Raw genomic sequence first — 20,005 nt, forward strand, 5'->3', positions numbered from 1 at the left:
CGTTTTAAACTGTCTATTTAACTAAATGCAAGTTGAATAAAAAGATGGTGCTGAACCAAAAATCAGCACTTCCTTGCCTTTTTTTTTTCCTCTCCTGTCTCTGACAGTGCCCTGTTTGGTGGCCCTCCTTTGAATGTGAAGTGCAGTAGTCTCACTGTAATGTTTCAGTCCTCCAAACTGTGAAGTTATGTTTGGAATCTCTTTATTATTCATGCCTGGAGACTTCTACAGGAATAGGAAACCTATAAATTATGGGAATGCTAATTGAAATTTGCAAAGTGCAGGGGAGTTCATAGTTCTTTCTTCCTTGCTGCATCCCACTCTGTCAGTGGATTGATGCTGCAAGTGTGGGTACTGGTGTGACTTTGGCTATTAAAATCAGAAAAATACCTCCCATGAATGTTTTCTCCCTCCACACTCCTTAATTCTTCCCATCACTCCCCCCTCAAATAGCTGTAGATTACTGTAAGGAAATTAAGTGTATGTTACAGATGGAAGAATAAGGTAGTAGTGAATGGTAATCTACATTTAAATATGGAGAGGGTGCCACCAGCAGTCAGTCGAAGGAAGTAAAGTGAAATAAAAAGAGTTGTAGATAGCTCTGAAAGTGTCTTATCCCTCAAAGGTAGAACTTAAGAGTGTTTAATAGCCCAGTATCTTTCTTCTAAGTATGGAAAGTCACTTTATTTTTTTTTCCTTCTAGGTGAAACAATTGCACAGCTTACAGATGTGGCAAGCTTGGATCATCCAGAATCTGATAGCCATATAACAATCTTTACGGACAAAACGGGTGTGGTGAAAGCTGCAAGGTTGTTGCTTTCTTCTGTCACAAAGGTGCTGGTGTTAGCAGACAGAATTGTTATTAAGCAAATTATAACTTCCAGGAACAAGGTATTGTAGTTTCTTTTCTGTTATGTTTAACTGATACCTGTAGTCAGTGCAAAAGAGTGGTGGTAAATGTGATATTGTCATTATCTCTCTGGAGGAATTATAAAATAAAGAGATAAAATGAATGTCTTGCACATACTTCTTACTTAGCAGGTATCTGAGAAGGGATGGTTCTAAGTCAGTAGGGTTAAAATAACAATTTTCATTGATTCTGCATTTTATGTCAGCCACATTGCTTTATTCACTTACTCTGTTGGAGAAGATGCTGTGTTACTGCTTATTTAACTTTAAATTTGCTGTGAGGTGAAAAGTGTGTCTGTTGATAAAATGGTCAATAAATCTTCTACTTGCTAATGACAGGATGTGTGTTCTGTCAGGATCAAGACAAGGAGAGCATTATGGGATCTAGGCAAAAAGCAGTGAGGAATGCACATAAATGTCTGTGCCAGTGAAGTGAGATTTACAGATGAAAAGGTTTTTGTGCAGTTTAACTTAGGTATTGAAACTTAGGATGAAAAGACTTGGGTGGTTTAAATAATCTATGAAGGCCCATTTAACCTCAGATATAATCTGTTTTATGCAGTACAGACTTCACTCTCTTGCCTGTAGGATATTCTTCCATTTTTTTTTGGTCACAATGTGCTAAAACAAAAATAGAAAAATCCTTTATTTGAAAAATGAGAACCTGATAAGGTCTGGGGGTTTCCATTAATTTTGATCTTGTAATCCAGAGCAGTGCCCCTCTTTCCACTTCCTATGTCCCGGTTTACTTTCCAGACCCACTGGACTCTTTTGCAGCACCTAGATCCAAGGCACTTAGTTCAGTCCAGGATTCAAAACCAGTGAAATTACCTGCTTCTCTCTGGCTTTAGACTTGGCAGCACTGATCTCCTGTCTTTGTACTCATTTCTTCTCTCAGCAGTTGATTCAGTTGGCTGCAGCGTTATCAATATCAGTTTTCTGGAGTTCCTTGCAGCATTGGTCTTTTTCTGCACTGAAGACCAGAATGGTGCATTTAATACCTTTTGCTGCTTTTCTGCTGTCGTCTGCAGCCAAGCAGTAATCCTAATTAATTTACCTTTCCAAAAGTGGCAGGTTTAGGCTATGGAGGAACTGTGCAAATGCACATATCATGAAAGGATAAGGAAGGAGCAGGCTAGGTTTCTGATAATTTTAAATATATACGAAAATATTGTCACACACCACTGGGAATATAGTAAGCATAGGTGTAGCATTTAATTTTGAAAGCATTTCAAGCAATCTCATAGTCTAGACTGAGTGTTTTTGACTCTGATAGCCATAGGCACAGAATCTTAAAATATCCTGAGTTGTAGGGGCCCAAGTACAATTCCTGGCCCTGCACAGAGCACCCCAAGAGTGTTGTCATCTTATTGTAAATCTCCCATACCTTCTCAGTGATTTCTCATGGGCAGTTCCTCACAGCACTGACTCCTTCACAGCTCAACCACCAAACTCCATCTCTCTTCACAGCACAACCAACAAACTCCAACTCTCTCCTCAACCAGCTAACCCACTCTTCTGTAGCACTCATCCTCTTATTGGACACAGCTGTGGCCTATTAAGGGCAGGCCTGTTCCTATTTGGTGATCAGTACAGCTGCAACTCCTCAGGTGTGAAACTACCTTCTGCACTATCTTTATTTTCTTACATTCTATCCCTCCACACAAGAGTAACACCATGTGCCCAAGAGCGCTGTCCAAATGCTTCTTGTCAGACTTGGTGCTGTGACCACTTCCCTGGGGATCCTGTTCCAGTGCCCAAGCACCCTCTGGGTGAAGAACTTTTTTCCTGATATCCAATCTAAAACTCCCCAGATAAAACTTCAGGCCATTCCCTCAGGTGCTGCCACTGGTCCTATCACAGAAGAGATCAGTGCCTGCTGCTCCTCTTCCCCTCACAAGAAAGTTGTAATTGCAGTCAGGTCTCCCCTCAGTCTCCTCTTCTTCAAGTGACCTCAGCTGTTCCTCCTATGGCTTCCCCTCAAGGCCCTTCACCATCTTCATAGCCCTCCTTTGGACACTCTCTAATGGCTTAATATCCTTCTTATATTGTAGCACCCAAAACTGTCCCCAGCACTGGAGATGAGGCTGCCCCAGTGCAGAGCAGAGTGGGACGATCACCTCCCTTACCCAGCTGTCAGTGCTGTGCCTGATGCCCCCAGGACACAGCTAGTCTTTGGGATCTCCTGGGTTTTACTGCATTCTCCTTTCTGTGCATAGTGCACATCTGGGAAAGTCTGCTTTTGTCTGTGGTACCAGTAGAGCAATTCACATCTCCAGGACCAGATTAAACAAATGATGGGGTATTATACAGGCCTAATATTTATCTATGTCCTAATTTTTATAGAATACATTCCCAAAAGTGTGTCAGATACCACTATGATGGATAGCAAAGAGGTTCTTCCTGTAGGAGACATTGTGGTAGAGGGATAATATGGATAAGGATTTGAGAGGTGCACAGAAATACTTTGAGACAGTGTAGTATGATATGGCAAAGAGGATGGAAAAGTAGGGAGAGGATGATCAGTGCTGCCAACTGGAGAAGATTCTGGCTTCTTGAAATGCATCACTGTTCCAAAAGATCTCAGCTCCATTTTTATCTTAAAGACTGAATGCCCAATGTTAAACTTCTATTGCCTTTTTATTTTACTGCCTATTTCTGAACACCTTTTCTTTTCCCATTGTCATTGTCTTCTTCATGTGAATAAAGAGTCAGTCAAGGGCAAAGGATAGAAGAACAGATGAGTGGTGGGACATCCAATCTCTCGGACAAATGAAGTGATGAGATCTTCCAGAATGGTGATCTGTTCCAGAATCCAGCCTCTGGCTGATGATCCCCAGTGATCCTGTTCCTGCTTCCACATTCTCTGCACCATATATGCTGTCCTTGTGTTCTTGGATTGCATTCATTTTCTTCCATACCTGCCCACATCTTTCCTGGCTTACAAAATCAGTTTCATTGTCCAACAGACTTAGTCACTGCATTGGTGAGCTTAAGGTTTTGCTCCACTCACTGTCACCAGTCAGGTTAGGAGAGGCAGAATAATAAGCAGGGAGGTGACAGATAGTGGGGGAGTTGCTGCATTGTTCATTTTGGATCAAAATATAGATGTGCCCCAAGGTGATGTCAGCCTACGACTGCTGTTTGCAAGGTGACATTCATCCTGTGGCAATACCTAGTGCTAATTTAGATGTTAATAAGAGCTTAAAGCCTTGGGTTTTTTAACATTTTTTTAACCTTTTAATTAATAGATCTATGTCTTCATTACCATCTGCATATTTCTTGTTGAAAAAGCTTTAAAATGAAAGATTAGGAAGACATCACAGGTATTTTGCATTGTATCAGCATCTTGAATAAGCTTTAGACAAATTTAGAGCTGTCTATACAGTTTTTTGGAATGTCAGGTCTGCCTGGGATGTCTAGAATTATTTAATGTAATGGAAATGCATGTGCTTTCACTGTAATTTTTATTTGACAAGAAATTTGTGATGAGAAAAACACAGAAAACTGTAACAGAATTGTTTGCAACCAAGGTCTGATTCATAAAGTACCAATTTGATTAAACCTGGAATGGTTGAGCATCATTAATATTTCTCTTTGTCTATTTTTAGAAGATAAAGTTGGACCTTAGCTTGTATGTTTTCCTCTTTTATCCACGTTTACTTTTCTACATCCTCACTTTCCCAGTCCTGTGTTTCTCTGTCTTCCACTCTCATACTGCTATTTTCACGTCTTTATGCATCTTCCTTCCAAGTCCTTCGTACTCCAGCCTTTCTCATATATCAACAGCCCAATCAGGAAAACTCCTCCTTTCTGCAGCCTTTGTGGAACTGTTTGCCCAACATAATATACTCAGACAGATTGCTGCAGTCTAATATTGCTTGATAAAGCTGTGAATTCCACAGCAGTCGCAGTGGGACATTTGCTTTACTTAGGTTACAGCTGAGATTGAGTGGCTGCTCTGCCACAAACAAATGAGTGCTTCTAGGAGAGTTTGCCAGGGTTGCAGGGAATGGGGAGTTGGTCATAATCAGGTGTGTACACTGTTTTTGTAGTTGTGGGGAGATACTTTTGGCATAGAAAAGGAAAAATCAGTTGAAGTTTCTCCCTTTCAAGTATAGTCTGTTAAATTTTCATGTGGTGTTTTATCTCCAGTCTGAAAGACAATACAGAACTCCTTTGAGAGTTTTCCCTTCTGAAGACATTTAGTGGATTTGAAAGATCACTTTGAGATTAGCAAGTATATGTCTAACCTGAAAAATGCGGATGTTATAATCCAAAATGTAGTGCCTTCACAGGATACCTTCAGTAATCAGTAATTTATAAGGTCTATGATAGTCTTTCTGAATGTTTAAAAAAATGCTGATTTTACATGTGTTTATATATCTTGAGTAAGAACTTAGTACAACTTGGGTTTATTTAGTTCTTTGTTTTAGATGCACCTAATAGAAATCTCCAGAGTTAGACTAGGTTGTTACGAAAAGTACAAAACTATGAATTCACTTATTTTTAACTTTTTTGTTCAGTTTTGTTCAATTCTGTTGCTTTTTTTTTTTTAATATACAGAGCCACCGAAACACATCTGTGTAACTGTGATTTTAGACTTTAAAAGTGAGGCATCTGAAATGGAGAGTTACAACACAGGGGTATCATCTGCACTTGTTACTGTCATATTAAATTTAAAACCACATTTTTTCCTGAATCTGGAACCTGAATCCATCAATACTCTTACACTTCATATTGTGAGGAGCAAGGAAAATGTTTTTTTGAGGGCTGACAACAAATGACTCACTTTGAATGCAGCATGATAATTAACTCACATTGGATTTCTAGTTGAGTTATTATTGCTTAAATTGTGACAAATATATACATTTTAAACTATACACCTTAGGAGTGTCTGTAAATAATAGTACTCCTAGTTCAATGATAATGGTTTTTGTTAATCTACAGTATTTTCCTTTATCTTGCAGGTTCTTGCAACAATGGAACAACTAGAAAAAGTCAGTAGTTTCCAGGAGTTTGTACAGATATTCAGCCAGTTTGGAAATGAAATGGTGGAGTTTGCCCATTTAACTGGAGATCGGCAAAATGTAAGTGTTAGTAAGGAGTTGTAAGAGATGTTGCACAGTATCATCTTCATCTTGTTATCAGGAAGGTATGGGGTCTTCTGGGATGATAAAAAAAAACAAAACAATTGCTGGTGTCCTGTCTGTGGAATGTGCCCTCTCCTTGCTCCACCCAAAACACGTCTTTTGATTTTAAAGCTCAGCCTGAGAAATATGGCTGCGTTGTTCGCCCTGCATCTCTTCCAGAAGCCTGGCTGTGTGTTATTTTCATTGTCTTTTGGCTTCCGTCACTTTATTTTGGCTCTAACCTTTCTGTCTCATTACTCTGTTAGAGAGTTTGTCTTTTGTTATTCGACAGAAATATTTGATGTTTGCATGCAGTGAAAGCACTTCATTATCTTAAACTCCAAAGGGATTCTAATAAAGTGTCTGCTTGGTGGCTTGTTAGAGTTTGGTTTATTATTATTATTGTTCTGAAACATTTTTCTAGGTTTAGGTTGAAACCTTCTTATGTTAGGGCAATGAGTTTTAGTTCTCACAGGCAGCTACTCTTTCAAAGCCTTTCATCCATACTGGAAGCTTTTTTCCCCACTACTTCTATGTAAATTTAAGGGTGTGCTAAGGCTTAAGACTTCCGCTGTGAGCTGTGGTTACTTTCCCTTGATAATCCAGTCCTCTGCTCAGAGCTAAATCAGGGTTTGGTATAAATATACATAGTCCCTAATATCCAGCAAAATTCAGAAATCTGCTTGTATAAACAAATTGGCCAGCATCATGTGTTTCCTTTTAGTGTTGATGTGTGCATGCTTGGTGTCAAAGAACTGGGAAAGCTACTTAAAATTAAAGGAAATACCTGCTTAGAAGTGAACTCTTTTTTTTTCTCTGAAGTATTTTTTCCCTGAAGCAGTTGTTCCTTTGAAAGGGAAACATGCATTAATCAGGAAGTCATAGTCACTTTTCAACTACATTCACTTTTCAACTGAATTTTCAGTGTTGAGTGGTCTTCTGCTCTCCCCTCTTTGCCTACTTGACTCTTTTGGCAAGAGTGCTACATTACCACTTTTTCAGTTGTATCAGGACTTTCTTGATGTGCTCAGTTTACAGTGTGTAAACTGCTATGTGGCACTACTGGTTTTATGGGGAGGAGGCATTCTCTCACAGTATTTTTAAGTGTGCCATAAATTCTTGAGTGCCATCAGATTTATCAGTGTGTAATGTCAGAATTTCAGAAATCAACTGTTTTCTTGTTTCATTGTTTTATTGATTTGGTTTTTAATGTGATTTTGATTTTAAAGATTTTCTGTAGTTGCTAAATACAGACATTATAAAAATGTCAAAACAGGCGGCTGCTGTTATTTATCTGGGTGTTTTTGTTAATCTAGGGTATATTAGGATTAATTACATCTTGTAAAGCTTCAGCTCATCCCATTCAGTTGCCTGTTTGACTCTCAGCACTCAGCTGTCCTCGTGAGCAGTGAGAAGCTGGTAGATGTAGCTTTCTGAGTTCTTCCTCTTGTTAGACCCTCTTGCATGTTGAGGGATTCATGCCCTCTTCCCCCACATCCTGGTTTGGAGTCTAAATTCTTCTATTTTGATGAATTTTGCTGGGTATAGTTCAGTTTTGCAGGTGTATCCACCTTTCCCTGGAAAGTTCTTGATAAGTTTTTTTACTCAGAGCAGAGAAATACCAAGGAATTGCTTTTTCAGCCTCTTAAGACTTTTTTTATTACTGGTATGTAGCAAATATAACACTGAAATAGAGAAAAGATTTAGTTTACATTTCCTCCACTGCAGTATAATGAAAATCAGGTGTTCTCTGTTTCTGCCTTACCCTCCCCTCCATTTCGGAAAATACTTCTTGGCAGCTATTCTTTTCACTTCATTTTTCTGTTTTATGAATAATGCCTTATGATAAAGGTATCAAAATTAGCAACAGTTTACATAACACGCTCTATATCTTGGAGATCTTCCTTCTTTGAAATCTGAGTTGAATAGAGCCAAGAATAAATCCATAAATTGAAGTCTGTCTGAAAAGTAAGTTCTAGATCATGACTTAGGCTGAAAATAGCGGTTGTCAGAAATTAGAAAGCTTTCTCACAACCATTCACCTGCAAGAGTTCTTTTTCCAGTCTCACAAGTTAATATTTTAGATACTGTGTAATATTTGGGTCTTTTTTTTTTCTTTTGGTGTTTAGGACTTGAAGGATGAGAAGAAAAAGGCCAGAATGGCAGCATCTAGGGCTGTTCTTGAGAAGTGCACTATGATGCTCCTGACTGCTTCAAAGGTGAGTGAGTTTGTGCACCCTTACACAACTTGGCTAAATCACAAAGCATGGCATCTGCCAGGAGAGCTGACTCTCCTCTCTCACTCTCTCACTTCAGATTTCATGCTAGAGGAGGGTATAAGTGTAAAGAATGAGGAAAGAAAATCTCTGTATTCTGAGTAGCGGTGTGAATTCAACTTAACAGCAGTTTAGCAGAAAGAATTCCGTATTCTAAAATAATTTTCTAGACTTACCTTAGCAGGAAGCATTCATTTCAATATACTGCATGTGTAGTCTTTCATAATAGTTACTCTACTTTCTTTAAAAAGACTTGTCTGAGGCATCCAGACTGTGAATCTGCTCGTATTAACAAAGATGGAGTTTTTCATCGGATGAGACTAGCTTTGGAACAGGTGATAGAAATTGTAACTGACTCTAGACCAAATGGAGAAAGTGAAATGGCCCCCATCAGCATATATTCTGGCATCAAAGAATTCAAGGTAAGAGTAGAAATAATATTGTTTTCTACAGCCAATAAAGTACCTCTTAACTAGACTTTTGGGGGAAAAAAATTGGTTTTAGATTTGAGATCATGGAGCTGCATCTCTTCAGAGGTGTTGACTTAAATAACTGTCTCAAACTGTTAGAGAATCTGTCAAATCTGTCAAGAGGTGACTATAATTTAATTGTCATTGCCAAAACACACCTCTCCTTCTGAATCAGTGTGCATTCAGAACTCTTAATATGTTGTTGAGGTGATGCATTGACATTGAATAAACTGAAGTATCAGGATCTGCTCAGACCTTCATTAAAATAGTTGTTTGAGAATTCTTGCTTTTTAAGTGTTAATGTTTTTAAAACTGCACACAAAAATATTCTTACAAACATTTAAATGAGCAAACTGGCATCTAAAAGAAATGTTCTGAATTGAAATTGTAGCTCAATGGACTTTTTTCCTCATAAAGGCTTTTCTAAATTTCATACTCCATTAAGAACAGTTAATGAGCAACTGTGGCTTACTGCTTTTGAGTGTGTCACTTTGATTCAATTTATTTGTTTATCCATTTCCCCTCTTTGAATTTCCACTGAAATTTTTTGAGAGTGCCCCAAAGTATTAAATTTGCTACATACATATTTTTAGAAAACTACTCAAAATGGATTACATGGATGTGGAAGGATCAAACAAAATTGGAACATATATTTAATTTCTGAAACTTCCTGAGTTTAGAAACTTTTTATTGACAGCAGTAGAACAATGATGTATTTGCTGTTATTCCTGATAAGGAATACAATAATATATTTGCTGCTATTCCTGATAAGGGGCTAGTAAACTGCTAGTTGTATTATCACTTTTAAGGAACATCCCAAACCCCAAACTGCAGGTCTGGACACAAGGAAATTGTTGGATTACTTTGAACATAAGGGAGTAATTTTAAAAAGCATTAAAGAGAAAAATAAAAAGTAAAATGATAGATCTGTTTTCTGCATTTGCGTCACAACTAAATCACGTAAATTCTCAAGGAAATTATGTGCTTCTTTTTCAGAATAAGGTGGAAGGTCTCCGTGAGAATCTTTATTTTCTCTCAAAAGAGAACCTTTCAACAATGCTGGAAGTTATCCTGGAACACACAGAAGACTTCACAGACTCTGCCTATACCAGTCATGAGCACAGAGAGCACATTTTGGAGCTGTCTAAACAAGCTAAAATGGAACTAGAGCAGCTGGTTTCAGTGTGGATGCAAGCTGTAAGAGCTTTTTAGCAAAGTAAATCTTTTCATCTCTACTTTGAATAGAAATTTTGAATGCAGTCTTTCTTCTGGTCTAGGAAGAGAGAACTGGGTGTATTCCTCACAGTGGGAGCTGATCAAGGAAGCCAGTTTGTTCTGTGCTTTTGCAGCTTCCATATGTTCTGTCCTCCCCCTACCCAGTGGTATTGCTTCATTGATTCTTTGATGGCTAAATTAGGCTACTGATGGCAGTAGACTAATTTTAATGAAGATGAGAGTGTAAACATGGCAGTGAACAGAAGTATCATTGCACAATCTTAAACAGTGAAGTCTTTTGGTGGAGTAGTTCAGAGATTTCAATTGTCTTGATCCCATAGCTGTGACCACAGCTTTCTTTCTTGTTTTCAACTGAAACAGTTAAACTATTGGAAAGGGAAACATTGTAAAAAATTGCCTGGGTTTTAATATTATAGAGAGAGAAGAGAAACAGTAAGGCTATTTTTGTCTGTCCTTTTTTTCATAATTTAAATGATGGTAGCTTTTAGAAAAGAATGCTGTTAAGCCTGCCTCTATCATTTGTCTTACTTGTTCCTTGAAAATGATAGAAGATACATGCAAAAGGGGAAGCAAAAGCAGAGATGGAAAATGCAGCTTCTGGTTTTGATGCTGACTTGCTTTCAGTCTTGCTCCTGGGGATATGTGTAGCACAAGGTCTTATCAACGCTCTGAAATAAGGCATATGTGTCCTGGTATAGGATATTTACTTAACTGAGTGTATGTCTTATGACAAAGCATTTTTGTTCCTTTTTTCCTCTTTGAATCAGGTACTGCTGTCAGGTGTGTTTTTAATGCAGTAGTGTAGTTTGAAGGGCATATAAATCTTACTGATAATACAGAATATTGTTATGACAAACAAGACACATACAGAATATCAATTTTATAGACTCCCTTTAACTATAGGAGCTAAACCTGTGTTTAGCTTGGTGTTGGTGGTTAGCCCTGGTAGGCAGCTGTGCAAACACTGCTCAGCAGTAACTAACATTGTGTTGTCAGCACTGCCTTTATCACAAATCTGAAGCAGCAGCATGCCAGATTTATAAAGAAAGTTAATTCTATCCCAGCCAAAACCAGGATACATGGTTATTTCTTAGCTCTTTACTGGTGGAAAATAGTCACCTCTAAATAATTTACAGGCTTCATTTCAAGAGATATAAATGAGAGCCTAGTTCAAGATTATGCATATTTATGATCTGTGAAAATAATTGGACGTGCACATGTGTGCTTGTGCATTAAGAATTTTCATTAATAAATAACCCAGCCTACTTGTGACTAAAGACACAGTAGCAGGAAAAATAATAACAACTCACTGAGATGGATATTTGGTTTCAGCTCAACAGTTTCATTGCAAGGTGAATGTTCTGAAGAACTAATCTTATAATTCAATATAAAACATTTGGTATAACATTTTTAAGGAACCACTTTATTTTAAAAAGATGTTTATATTAAAAAAAGCCTTAAATGCTTGTTTTACTGTAGGATGGTCAGGTAGATGATTTCTGGCAGATGTCAAGGAAACCCTTTTCCTGAAAAAAGCTCAGTGAAGTTTAGAAATAAATTCCTGTTGAATACAAGCAGACAATCAGATTGCCTCACAATTGGTTTTAGATTTAATTTGGTGATAAATGTTTCTATAAAAGAATTTTTCTAGTAGAATATAGACAGGCTGCATAAGTGAGAGCATCTCATCTAGAAAGAAAAGGCTGTCTTCTAAAGCTTCTTGAGCTAATGACATATGATGTCAAGGTGGGGTTTGCTGGGTTTTTTGTGTAATGTCTTGTTGGCGTCTTTCTTTGCTTTGTAGCAAAACCAAAAGACAAAGGATCTCATGGAAGACTTGGAAGTAGCCATTTTAAAAACGTGCCAGTGCATGAATGAACTTAAAAGGGAGGTAAGTACAGCTTAAGCAAGATTCGGTGAATAAAAGTTTGAATTTCATACTTTTCATCCCACTGTAAAATGGGGTACTGTACCCAAGAATACTGTTGCCTGCTGATAGACAAGAGTAACCAAATCAGAATTAGATCATGGATCTAGCTACATCATCTTTGTCCTTACTGCTTAGAAATCTGTTGGCTGCAAAGGTTCATTGCTAACCCAAAAAAGAAGTATTTGGAAGCGAGTACTATGTCTGTTATCATTATTTTAAATGTAAAGGCAAACTTCCCTTGGGGATGCATACATCACTGTTTGTAAATACATTTTCTTCTAGTGTGTGCCTAAATTAATAAACTACATTTGCAGTTTATTTGTATTTAACTTTTCCTATTGATTTCCTTAGCAGAAATGTGTTATGACAGTGCCTTATACTCAGGGTTTTTTTCTCAGCAGTTGTCAGTTATGTGTGTGTCTGTAGTACATTGTTCTTTTCCTAAGTGCAAGTGTGCTGAGGTCAGCTTGCATACACACATGGAATAGCTGCCTCATTTGGTACATGGGATGGACTGCACTTGCTGCTCAGGGTCTTCACCCTTCCTAGTGAGGGTAGCATTGGTGCCTTGTCTGTTCCACAGAACTGAAGCAAATAGAGAATCTGATTTCTGGCAACTTCCTAAATATTTGCACATGATTCTGCTGTCTTTTCAACTGCTTCAAATTGCTGTTCTTTTAAGCAGATGGAGAAATGAAGATTAAGAACAGTGAGTTTCAACACAGAGCAGTGCAAAGATGTTAGAGAAATGTGGTGAACTTGTTTAGGCTGAGCTGTCAGCTCCTGTAACTGGAAAATCTCAACTGCTGAAAAAATTGTGCTCCCCTTTTTTACCATAGGCAGAATGAGAAATTTTGTCTTCTGGACTGTAGTTCCTGCAGCTGTCCTGAAGATTTGAACAGTGCTTTCAATCTGTTTCAGTTCAGTTGCACTTCTGCTGTCAGGCAGAGTGTTGGGCTCCAGAAAGTGGAGGATAGATAATTTTTGCACTTTGATTATGTGCTGGTTTGTAATTTGGTCACCATTATGGAGGAAATAGACAGCAGTGCTTTGCCAAAGTGGCCTTCACTTTGGAATGTGAGCACTTCACAGTGCTGTGAGATTATCCTTCTTGAGCAATATTGTTCCCAGGTGCTGATTGAGGTGGAAGAGTTCCCAGTCAAATTAGGATGTGACTATTTAATTGCATGGATCATAAAGCCACAGGTGGCTGGAATATGTTGTGTGAAAGAAAGGATTCATGCTCTTAGAAGTAAGTTCAGAGAATTATGTTGTTTTTGTTGTTCTCTGTGTAGTGATTGAATTGATCCCAGAGTGGCCATGCTTCTGTACATGGCTGAAGACTCTCCTGTCAGTCTGACTTGGGGTGCCCCAGTGTGTCAGTCAGGATTTCTACTGGTTAAATTCAAATACTGTGACTGTAATTAAAATGTTTTTGAGAGCCTGAGTGGCTGAGAACAAAAGACAGCCTTGTTAAAGTAGTTAACTCTCTGTCTTTTTATGGAAGAAATAGAATTTGTATTCCTTTCTTGAGATGATTTTACCGCTAATGATCAGAGACAGGATTAAGTAGAAGTCTATTTCTATTTTGGATCAGGATGAAAAGAATCTCTAATGAAAAGGTGATCTCTATGTAGTCTACATATAAATGAGAATTGCCGGTTCCTACTCCAGCATTACAAGCCTTTCAGATATCCTTTCTTCAGAGTTGACTTCATTTCTGGGATTACTGATTTGTGCTAATTTTTAATGTCATGTGAGCAATGTTATATAAATAGTTTATAACAGGTTGTCATAGCTTGTTTTTCCCCCTCTAAAAAACAATTGCAGCAGGTTTTGAGGCAACAATTCAATTTTCTTGTCCTTTGTGAAATTAAAAAACAAATCCAGAAGAACCTAATTCTGGATGCACAGGAAGTACTGCCAGAGGAAGGGGGTAAAAATGGAATCCAGTGAATTAAAAACCCCAACATACCATTCCAGTAAAAACTCTTCTCTATGGAGTGAGTTCCAAGCTCATCACATTCATAAGAGCTGGAAAAATACTTCCTCTTGAACACCAAGTTTGTTCTGTACTTGGTCTAGTTTAGTAAAGTGAGTGCAGTATTACAAGACTCACAATAGTCCTAGGAGAATATTCTGCTGTTTCTAAAGAGGTTGCTATTTTGGTTTTAGCAATGTTCTTAAGATGGGGCTGATTGTAGGGTGCAGGTAACCTAGTGACTAGTTACTAGAACTAGCAGCAGCTGTCACTGATACCTGTTTTCAACCAGGGTCATTCACAGGACACTTTCTGAGTCTGTATCTGGATTTAGAGATGTGTTTAAATGAGAAGCTTCTCCTTGCTTGTTGGGAGATTGAGACTCCTTCAAGACCCATCTCCTTGTAGAAAAGGTGCTTTGTACTTTCCTAAGGCTGTGTCACAAGCTGATTATATTCAAGCTTTTCTTTGCATTACTGATAATTCTAATTTCTAATACATTGTAAATTCAGTTTTGTGTGGCTTCAGTCTGATTTACACAGTTCAATGTGTGTTCTTTAGGAGAAGTGGGATGGCCGTTGTGCTTTGCTTATGCCAAACTTGGTGACCCACAGATTCATACATCTGGTTTTTCCTCAGCTGTAACATAATCAGAAAGCAGTGGTGTGATGGCTTAATGGCCTCATTTTACCCAGCTGCTCTTTTGTTTCTCTCCATATTTGGTTGTGAAGTTGTTTTTTCTTGTTTGTGGGGAGAGTTTTTTGGCTTTTTTTTTTAATTGCAGTGGATTTTATCTTTGAATAGTAATTGAAGAACTAAAACTCCAGATAATAAGCAAGCTGTATAGGAGCTTTCATGCCAGTGAAGTTTTTGCTTCTTGAAAAATTAATCTATCTCCTAAGCTTGTTTGACTTGGTACTGGATAGACTTTTTTTTTCTGTTTCATGGTTTATCTCTTCTTCTTTTAATGCTATTCAAGGTCCACAGTGCAGCAACATCTCTGGCAGCAGATCTTCTAAAATACCATACAGATCATATGGTTCTCAAAGCATTAAAAATCACAGGAGTAGAAGGAAATCTTGAAGCTGTAGCAGAATATACTTGCAAGCTATCAGAGCAGAAAGAACAGCTTGTTGAGGTGAGTTCACACCTGCTTTCATTGTATAGGACACTTACAAAATGAGTGGCCGGATTTGCATCAGTCTATTCTTTAGGAAGGCTTTGGTCTGTGTTTTTGCAGTTTTATTTTATTTTCCTAATATGCTGTTGAATTTTGGATTGTTCTTGTCAGGGTATGAGCCAGATACATCACATCACTATGGCATGCAATTGTTGTAGAAGGGATTTACATTTGTGCCCAGTTCTCCTCATGGATCTAGACTCAATCTGTATGTAGAGATTTGGCCTAAAATATTAAGTAAAAAAGTAAGTTTCTAGGTCCAAGAGGAAATTATCACCCCTTTCTTTCAAGCAGCAGTCATCCAGCAATAGCTGAATCCAGGTATACAAGAATGCTGGAGATATACAGTTAAGTTTCTGAATGCAGTGAGTTTGATTTTTTGAAGATTAGTCAAGAGGGCCACTGAAAATCTTCCTCCTTTGGGACAAGCAGTGTGTGGAGGGGATGTCAGCCACGTGTAGTTTGTTGCTGTCTCTCACAGATGAGCAGAGGTACCTATGCCAGCAGGAGACATACAAATATAGATCACTTTGATCTGAAATACAGTGATGCCAGCAGCTGTACTTGCATGGTATCCAATATTCATTTCTAAAAAAATATGATATACAGGGCTTGAGGATTCCTCCCAGAAATATGAATATGCAGAAGCAACACCCTTGAACTTCCAGGACTGGCAGAACAATGCTTTGAATTTTTAATTTCAAATTTAATGTCCCCTTGATCTGTGGCTATTCAGTATTCTAGTGAGACATCAATTTTTTTTCAGGCATAACCAAAGGTTAAATAATGCTTGTGTGTGAGACCTTGCAGCATGTCTGATGATGTGCAATAAGTTTCATACGTGCTGTCTCTGTCTTACAAATTCCTTTTGATCTGAAAACTTCCATGTTCCTTTCAACCCAAAGTTCACTCTAGGTTGATGATGAAGGAAAGATGAAGGAAACGATATTACTTCCCTAAACTAATTTGGCACTGATTTGCTCAAAGATAATTTAGTCCATTGGATGATGATGAAAACCTAAATTTTCCACATGCTTACTTATTGCTGAATAAGCCTGTTCTTATTTATTCTACAGTTTTTCCAAGTTCTATATATGTGTGTTTACTTTCAGTTTTATTCAGTCATAAATATGTGAAATTGTTTTTGTTTTACTTCAGTTATTAAGACTTTCTTTTCTGTTAATGGTTTTCCACACCTTTCAAGTCAGGATTTAGCCCCATTTTTATTATTAATTCTCCCTGAGTAGCGCCCAGGGAGTGCAGTCCCCAGTAAATATTTGAAAGGACAATCAATAACTTCATGTTTGTTTGTACACCTTATTTTTGTATGTACACCTTTTCTCACTACTAATAGATGTACATTTTTTACAATTCTTTTAATTTTTTTGAAATAATTCAGATGTGTCGCTTACTGAGGCATGTTTCTGGAACTGAGCCCCTTGAGATAACTTGCATACATGCAGAGGATACCTTTCAGGTCACTGGCCCACAGGTATGTTCAGCTTTTAACTGGCCTCTTCTGCTACACATAAATCAATAAAAATTACTTGTGTGGATTTTTCTGGAGACCTAATGTTTACCTGTTCGAAGCATTCATTTCTAAGAAGGAATTTTGCTCTAGTTCTGGGTGAGAGCTAAAAGAGCAATCATCAAGCCTGCAATTGTCAGATGAATACACATTGATAATAGTAGCAGTTTAATTCTGTGTTTTGCCTGGGGAGGCATTTGTGAATTCATGTGGAACACTATGTACTAGGACTTACAGCAGCAAATGCTTTGTTCTTTGTCCAGATAATTTCTGCTGCAGAAACCCTGGCATTACATCCATCTAGCAAGATTGCAAAGGAAAATCTTGAGGTGTTCTGCGAGGCCTGGGAGTCTCAACTGAGTGACATGTCTCTGTTGTTAAGAGAAATCAACGATGTGTTTGAAGGAAAAAGAGGTAAGAAGGCTGTGTAGAAATAGAAAAATGTAACTTCAAATCTAAGAATTTTAAGTGTGATTTAGGAAGTTCTGTTTTCTTAAGAGTGGAGTGCAGTAAACAGTTCCACATCCTGTGAGATCTAGGTAGCAATACACAGATATGTTGGGTTTGTATAGATGTTAAATCAGGCTGCTTATTGGATTTTTTCAAATAAAAGCAACCAAATAAAGGCCTGATTTACGTAAGATTAGCTATGTTTAATTTTCTGCACTGAGATTAGTTCCAGCAAAATCGAATGGAACTGTTCAAAGGACACAGAAGTGTTTGACTCAGTTCTTTGCCAGCAGTGTCCAAAATACACTGGGATGGTAAGGGGTGGTAGGGCTTTCACCCACCCCTTGTTTTGTCTTGCACATATCATCAATTCATGACAGTCAACATACAACTTGAATTGTGACATGTTTAATTAATGTCCTGTATTTGTAGAAAATACATATATACATATATGTTCTATACTGTCAGCTTGCCTTGTATTCACTTCATAATGTAGTGAATGTAGTTATTTGATTTTTAAACTGCTGTCCTTTCTCCTGGATGGAATTTCTGACGACTCTGCACAATCTTGGGATATTTTCTCTGGTTGGTAAGTTTATTGGTATTTGTACAACATGTAGAAGAAAAGCTTGGAATCTTAAGGAAAAAAATTTCTATGTCTACTTTTAGCATAGGGTAATTTACCTTTAAAATGGAAGGCATTTTGGTTTTCATTTTTATACCACATAATTTTCTTTCAGATTATTTCTTTAGTGTAGCCTGTCACACTTCTTATAGCTATGTCTTTGTTTCAGTCTTTAGGGTATAATTGCATACAGATAGAATGTAATGTATAATAATACTGAATGTCTTGTATTTTAAAGAAAATTGCTCAGGTTCGAAAGCTTAGATTTAGCTAAATATGGGCACTTAATTTTTTGTATCTAAGATACAGAAAATGTAAATCCTTATTCAGGTTAGATGACACTTTATCAATGATACAATACTTCATCTTGCTATTGAGACCTCTTTTCGTTTTCAGACTTGATTTTGTAGTTTAAATTTCTGTTCTTGATTATTTGTGTGAGCAGTTCTTTACTGCCAGCATTTTGAGCACAGTAGCAACCAGTCATGGGGTGTAATATCTTAAATTGTTGCTGCTGGTTGGTGAATGAGTGTGTGCCTGAGCCTCGTAAAAGACTTGTAAAAAGAAAACATATGTTGAAATTCTGAGTGGGTTTACAATAATTGTGTGTACTTCAGGTTATTGGCAGTTTGAGACTTCTGAGAAAAATGTGATTGTTATCCCAGCTGTTCTTCCACCTTGTTCTGAAATACCACATAAATATGTGCAGAGAGCCTGTTTATGGGCCTTTCAACTTTCAGCAGATTTTTTGTTTGTTTGTTTTGAGAGCCAGGGTCAAACTCACTTTCCTTAAAGAGAATATTTTATAACATGAAACTCAAATTATGCTATTATGCTATTGTAAATATGTTAGAATAAATTTTGAATCTTTAGGAATTTGGAATCTACTGATCATGCAGTATCTGATTTTTTTCATATTCATACAATGGTCTAGCAAGGTTGAATGATAACCTTTTTATATATTTATATCTACCTGTGTGTGTGTGCGTACATATATATAGATAGATATTACTGTATTTAAAAATAATAGGAAGAGAATCATGCAGCCACAGCAAAGCATATCCTTGGCTCTCCAAACAAATTGTTCTTGATGTCAGATGCCCAGCCTCCTCTGTAGTTAATAGCTTTCTCCTGGGGCTGCTGATGGAAGATAACACATTTTCCATAAGTGGTATTTTCCACTTTCTTTAAAGCATCATTTCACAAGGGCAGCCCAGTGTCCTTGCTTGAAGGAGGGAAAGGAGAATAGGTAGGTGTTGCTGAGCAGGTTGGAGGCCATCATGAGTGATGCAGTGAAGACTTCTCTTGTTTGGCATAACCACACAAGTGTGTTCTTGTTAGTGGCTCTCATTACCTCAGTCTTTCTTTCAGCATAAAGTGTTCTGATACCACCACTGGTAAGATACTGAGCATTGCCTGTGTTCTCTCTGTGGCCTTGGGTGTGTTAGATCTTGTATTGCCAAAACACTGTTGAGTAATCTCCATTTTCCTTGTCACATGGCCCAGACTTTCCTCTGAATCTGGAGTTTTTCATAGTTACCACCAGTTATGTCCTTAGAAGTAATTTGGTGTCTTATATCCACCTGTCTTCTACAAAGTTTTCCCCTCTATTGTGGGCTAATCTGGTTTTGTTTGTTTGTTTGTTTTCTCTTGTTGGACCTCAGAGTGACTCTTGTCATTAAAAAAAAGGGAGGGGAAAAATCTCACCTAAACACCCCCAACTTTTTTCTACCAGAAAATACCCTGAAGTTACTTTGCCACTTCCAACCTTTTTCTTCTCCAAGAAAACACACCTGGTGATCCAGTAAATAAATGAAATGAACATATGTACTTGCTAAGAGGTTATAGGAGTGGCATTCACAAAACTTTTGCCTCCAAACACAATGGAGTGTCAAAATATTTGATAAGGCTTTATTCTTCTCGTAATTCATTATACTTGTCTTAATGTTGAGGTTGGTAAAAGTGTCTTTATTTTACAGAATAAAATGTATCAAGTGCTTTATTCATAGTAAAATTGTGACTGTATTTAAGAAGAGATAGAATTACAGTAAGAGGTATATTTTTTTTTTTTTCTCAGTTTAAAATCTTGTATTTTTGTACTACCAATTTAAATGTTTGGCTTTGTTAGAGAGTTCAGAATACAGCTTAAGATGCAAAAATTGAATGGTGACTAAATGTGCTGGACACATCAAATAAAAGAAGCATTTTTTGGATTACACTGGATTCACATTGTTTATACTCATTTCTTTATTTTACGAGCAATTGCATAGCTCCTTTATCCAGTGGGG

The 20,005-nt window shown here is 37.5% G+C and overlaps 1 protein-coding gene across 1 annotated transcript in view; it reads left to right on the forward strand.

Moving 5' to 3' along the window:
• Positions 1-20,005, forward strand: part of CTNNAL1 (catenin alpha like 1) — a 58,346-nt gene that overhangs the window by 27,252 nt on the left and 11,089 nt on the right. The window contains exons 3-11 of the mRNA XM_036405804.2: positions 704-891; positions 5,880-5,999; positions 8,171-8,260; positions 8,569-8,739; positions 9,784-9,984; positions 11,828-11,914; positions 14,914-15,072; positions 16,514-16,606; positions 16,906-17,056. Of these exons, the coding sequence (XP_036261697.1) occupies positions 704-891; positions 5,880-5,999; positions 8,171-8,260; positions 8,569-8,739; positions 9,784-9,984; positions 11,828-11,914; positions 14,914-15,072; positions 16,514-16,606; positions 16,906-17,056 (1,260 nt within the window). The remainder of the gene's footprint in view (positions 1-703; positions 892-5,879; positions 6,000-8,170; positions 8,261-8,568; positions 8,740-9,783; positions 9,985-11,827; positions 11,915-14,913; positions 15,073-16,513; positions 16,607-16,905; positions 17,057-20,005) is intronic.

The sequence above is a fragment of the Molothrus ater genome, chromosome 1 (genome assembly GCF_012460135.2).
Source record: "Molothrus ater isolate BHLD 08-10-18 breed brown headed cowbird chromosome 1, BPBGC_Mater_1.1, whole genome shotgun sequence".
NCBI classification, from domain to species: domain Eukaryota; kingdom Metazoa; phylum Chordata; class Aves; order Passeriformes; family Icteridae; genus Molothrus; species Molothrus ater.